Source organism: Danio rerio, chromosome 12, assembly GCF_049306965.1.
Source record: "Danio rerio strain Tuebingen ecotype United States chromosome 12, GRCz12tu, whole genome shotgun sequence".
In the NCBI taxonomy this organism is placed as follows: Eukaryota; Metazoa; Chordata; class Actinopteri; order Cypriniformes; family Danionidae; genus Danio; species Danio rerio.
Window position 1 is genome coordinate 1,045,455 of NC_133187.1, and position 5,748 is coordinate 1,051,202.

Here is a 5,748-nt window from a genome sequence, read left to right on the forward strand (position 1 = left end):
TTGCAGAATCAGATGATCAAAATCAAAAAGCAAAAGCACCAAATATTCAACTTTAAATAGGAAAATCTGCACTAATGTTAATTCTATGGGGATTTACAACCTTTCCTTTATAAATAAGCATTGTTTTTAGATATTTATGAACTGAATGCATTATGAGGGTTATTAATGCATGCATTTTGTGCTGATGTCACATTAAATATAGGATGCAATTTTAAAAACATTAGATATAACAAAGCAAAAACACTTTGCTTACAGAACACGGAGGAAGAAAGTAAAAAGCAACACCAGGGCTTTATTCTTGCCTAAATTTTCTTTTATTGAAAAAGGCCAGGGTGCAAATGTCAAATAAAAAGTAAAAATAAAAAATAAAAGACAAGCATATATTTTCAAGCATTTTAATACAAACTTAATATAAACTATTTCAGTCCCTCCTGACATGTAAGACACTGACTCAAAATACTTTGTTATACCATAATTTGTTTATCAAGTATTGCACAATGTAGGTACAAAATTAATATATACGATTACATTGTCCGTAATATAGCAAAAATCTGTTTGAACTCTTAACAGAAAATACAACTCTTTTTGTTTCAAAAAAGCAAATATTCCGCCACTGAACTCCCGACGCGAAGGAATATCCTGTACACAATCTTTAGAGTTTGAGCTAGGTTTCTTAAAGATGAATTTCTTTCTTAAAAAAAGGAAACGAACAAACAAAATATATTATAATAACATAAAGCTTCTGCAGCCATCACAGATCACTGGAGTAGTAAAAAGATATAAATGCAATACCATGTTGTAGAAACAATATATATACTCTGATATTTTACAAACTCTGTACTCAATTAAATTATACAATTAGAAAAAAGAGACCACGTAACCCCAGGTATTTCATATGTAGTGCCAATTTCTTAAAAATCAGCCAAGTCTTACCCACTTTAAAATACTGTAAGAGGCCAGAACTTGAACTTCTGTGTTTTTTCCCAACATTTTAGAGTGTTTTTCTTCCAAAAAGGTAGTAAAAAATCGTTTTTTTTGTTGTTTTTTTTTGCATTATTGGCAAAAAAGGAAAAGACAACATTGACGTGTGTTGACCAGGCTTGGATGTGCATGTGTATATGTGTAAGTGTGTGTGTGTGTGTGTGTAACACAAGCTTTTAGTACAAACTCAAGGGGGTCAAGATTGAAGGAAGAAAGAAAATAAATCAAATTAAATAACACCCTTGGGCACATGCGCTTATCGGTGACGACTGGGGTCTTGGTTTCCACATCGCAAGTGCGTCTTTGCCTTTCGTTTTCCTTTTTACGCCAACAATCGCTCCTCAGTTAGCCATGACCGGCTGGAACTGCTGGTTTGAATACTGCATGTTGCCCAGACTGAAGTTTAAGCCCTCTATGAGCGACTTGTCATTGACGTTCCCGTACGCCGTGAACACGTCGAAGGCATTGCCGTACGGCAACGGGCTGAGCGCGTTCTCGCTAGCGAATGCTGCGCTGGAGCCCTGCAGATTGGGGAACACAAACTCCTTGGCGTTGGGAGACAAAGCGGAGGGTTTCTGTGGCTGCGGACTCCCAAGACCGAAACCGTAGAGCGAATGCATGGAGCTGGAAATGGCTTTCTGCTTGAGGAGGCTGTTGACATTCAGGCCCAAATTGGTGGGCGATGTGCGTGCAACTTTCCCGCCGTTTCGGCCGCTGTTCTTCATTTTAGTGGAGCCGAATTTGGTGGCGGCAAATGAGGCGGTGGTGAAGGTTAAAGGCTGAGCGGAGCGTTGCGGCATGAAGGACGGACTGACCGACGCCGACTGACCGAATGGCGGCGGCGACGGAGAACTAGACTCGGAGGACACGCCCACCGGCTCGCTGATTGGCATGAACACCTGAGCCTCGGGGTTAAAACTGTTTCTGATTTCTTTATCCAACTCGGAGCCGTTTTCGCTATTATCGTCAATGTATAGCACCTTAACGGCTCCCTTTTCTCCAATCTGATAGGACACCTCGAAAGGGTCGATCCAAACGCTGAGGTCCTGAGGCAAGTTATTGCGGACATCTTCGATGTCCAGTCCGCTTTCTTTGGCTGCTTCTTCAACGACCGGATCTACTTTTTCGCCCACGTGGATACACCTAAACCCGGATCCTTTATATGGCTTATCGGGGTACCAATGTCCTTCGTATTTCTTCTTTAACTGCCTCTCCAGCTCCTCGCCGAAAATGTTGACTCGCCTCCGTGGGAGTTTGTTGTATAGATAGGAAATGATGAAGTTCAGCGCTACTTGTATTTCAAGCTGCATAGCTGTTTTAGTCGAGAGCTGCGTTTTTAAGTGTCGAGTGCTGCAAAAACCTCCAAGGCAGTAGTGATCAGTGGGTGCTGGTGGATGATGGGAAAAATCGTCTCCTTGAAAAGGGGAAAGAAAAAAAAGGCAAGGTGTTCAGACTGAGCTCCACATTATGTAAACAAACACATCAAACCCTCCATCTGATCTGCTTTAAATTCAGCGCTGAGGGGGATTACATAACACGGATTCTCTTGCCTGCTTATTCCGTCAACTGTTGCGTAAAAACGCCTTTTATGCGAATTTAGGGCATCTGAGCACAATGCGACACAGCCAGGCGATATTGCGCAACAGATCGGCGATCGGATTTCCCGACGGTCGCGACCAATGGCGTGCAGCTCCGCTCGGGGCGTGTGTATATGTTGACCAAATTAGTATGTGTGATCGAATAAACATACGATACACACTGGATTCAATTTTCGACATGTATATTTGTTAGATTCCGCTGTAAACATGCGTCGGGCGTGTTTTAAACCCCGGTGAGCGTCGAACGCTCGGTTTGAGACGCGGCCATTATTATGATGAATATGGAATGAGAACATTCTGGATGCTTTGACGCGGTCAGGAGCGAAATAAACGAGCAAAACAAACAGCAAATGAACGCTTACTGACGGAATGAACTTTGGCACGGTGGATGTTTTGGGATTGTCGTGTGGTCAGCAGAGCTGAGAACTGCCCTGATCACACATTTCCGTAAAGCGCACACACACATACATACACATATAGGAGAGAGAGAGGGGCTCACATGACTATGAGGCGAATTCATCATGAAACGAACCATTTATCAAACACATCCAGCTCTCATATCAAGCAGAATATTAATGATCACCGTCTTGAAGCGATAGCTAACTGAAACTCATCTAAAAAATGATTATATCAGATCCTCGGTCTTTAACCGTCGACGCGTCTTATTTCCATACAATAAACCGGTTATATCGTCTTTTCGTGCTCCACCGAGCTCGACTGTCAGCTATATTGTCATGATCTACCCCTTTAAGGAAATGACATTGAAATGCAGCGATGTATTTACTGAATGATCACATCAGCGCCAGATACTTACATTAAACGACCGTGTTTCTTCTCCGCTTCGGTTGCTAGCTAACAGATGTCGACGGGAATATTCCAGTTGGGTTGCATGGATGTGATTTAGTCGATTTTATGTTGATTTGTCTTTTAAAGTCTGTTGTCAGGCAATCCGACTCCCCACTGCCTGGGAGTTTTTACAACTCTGCCCTTTAAACTCGGCTCTGGATCTGCTTTATAGCGCTCCTCCGCCACGGACATGATGTGGGCGGTGATGCGGTTTCCAGAGGTCAAAACCCCAGCGGTGCTAACGATTGGACGAGCGCGCTGACGTCACATGTTTGCCTCTGAATTCACCTTTCTGGTTGGCTTTGCGCCGCGTCAATAATCAAAGCGTCCCGCCTCGTGACCAATAAGCGTGAAGTACATTCAAGGCTGGCGTTAAATGTTATGTATTAAGTATCTTCCTCCCACACGCAGATCTAAACACTATAATACATCGCCTGTTTTATTATGGTTTATGGAAAACTCCTTAAGCCCTCATAAATCTGTTTCCAGTGTTGTGTGTTCATACGAGCTCCTGACAGTATTAAATGCTGTGAGAATGCTGAATGTGTGTTGATTTCAGCAGGTTGAATAGAGCGCGGAGGGACTCTGGTCATTTGTCCACTGGGCTGTGATTTGTCGTTTGTGTGTGTTTTGCGTCGACAGGTCTTCCTCAGCTATTGGCTGGCCGTGTTTTCGTCATCAGCGTGTATGCAAACACACGCTTGTTCAGGGTCTTCAATGTGGACCCCCAAATATAATAATCCTCTGCGAGGGACCCCAAAATAAAATGTCTTTCTGTAGAAGATTTACATTTATTTTTCTGGGTAAAAAAATAAATATATATTATTTGTATTAAATATTTATCCTGCATTTAGTTTACATTTATTATATATATTCTTTGTACTGTGTTGATTAACTGGTTTATTCATTTGTTTGCTTGTTTATACATTTAAATACATTTATTATTTTAATAATTTATTTAATAATTTATCTGAATCGAGCTGTATGATTGCAGCTTAAAGTAATGGTTAGATTATTTTAATTACAATGTATAATTATTTTAATTATTTATCAATTTTGTTTATCCTTTTTTTCAATATATATATATATATATATATATATATATATATATATATATATATATATATATATATATATATATATATATATAGATGAGCATTATCACACGAGTAGCAGGTGCGATATGGCTGTATATCGGCACTGCTGGGAGGCGCGCTTTGCCTCAAGGCTGCAGACCGAGTGCCTTAGTGTCCCACCAGTGCCGATATACAGCCATATGGCACTGCTATGAGTGTGATATTGCGTTTATACAACAGTTCGACAGCATAATCGTGTATATAAAAAAGATTATTAAACACGGAGAGTCTCAAAAACCCTTTTGTATGAGGAACTACTTTATTCCACCATTCATTCACATCTGTAGAGCTAGTGTTTGAATGATTCTCTAGCGTAATGTCTAAAGTGAAGACAAAACAGCTGATTTTGCTCACTTTTTAAGATTATAAGGCTGAACAGCATGAAATGTCGTGAGTCTACAGAGATTTCCCAGTATTTCTGAGTATGTGATATGAGTCCCATCTCACACTAAACACACTACAATTATATGGTATAAATACGGCACTACAACATACAAAAGAGAAAGATCGACTTGGAATACCTGTTTAATAAAGATTTGATCAGCTGTAGTTTGAAAATACGCAGATCTTTTTTTCCCCCTAAGAGCTTATTATGCAGTCTCTGTCGCCATCTGGTGGATGAACAACGTCAACGGTCTTTGCTCTGCTCAGTATGACAGGCTGATGGAGATAAATATTTTAAATAGGCACTATCTTAATAAATAAACTGCACAGTTGCAATCTAAACAACTGCTTTCTTGCCTGAATTGCCTCAAAAGTACATGATGTTGTCCAACAGCTGCAATATTTGTCAGACTGTAGTGAGTTTTTTAATCTGCTGTCACTCTGTGTGGGCGGAGTAATACACAAGAGTGAAGAGGCTGTACAAGTGCTGATATTGCAGAATATCACACGGCTATAAGCCAATCAGATTCGAGAACCAGACAGAACTGTTGTGTATTACTCAACATACACTATATATATATATATATATAATTACATTTTGAAATATATACATTGTACATATATAAATTTTTTAAACAGTAAAAACAATGAAAATTTTTTTAATTTTTAACATTTTTGCTGTATTTTGGATCAAATAAATACAGGTTTGGTGAGCATTAATGTTTTACTGTTCTAAAACCTTTGATCAAATATACTATACTATAAACTATACTATTGTTTTACTTATGTTTTTATCTTGTCTC

The 5,748-nt window shown here is 39.7% G+C and overlaps 1 protein-coding gene across 1 annotated transcript; it reads right to left on the reverse strand.

Moving 5' to 3' along the window:
- Positions 1 to 291: 291 nt before the first annotated feature.
- On the reverse strand, positions 292 to 3,475 carry tob1b (transducer of ERBB2, 1b). Its single transcript, NM_212974.1, is given in 2 exon segments — positions 292 to 2,395; positions 3,394 to 3,475. A coding segment is annotated over 1 exon segment (969 nt). The 5' UTR covers positions 2,292 to 2,395; positions 3,394 to 3,475; the 3' UTR covers positions 292 to 1,322.
- Between the last annotated feature and the right edge of the window lie 2,273 nt (positions 3,476 to 5,748).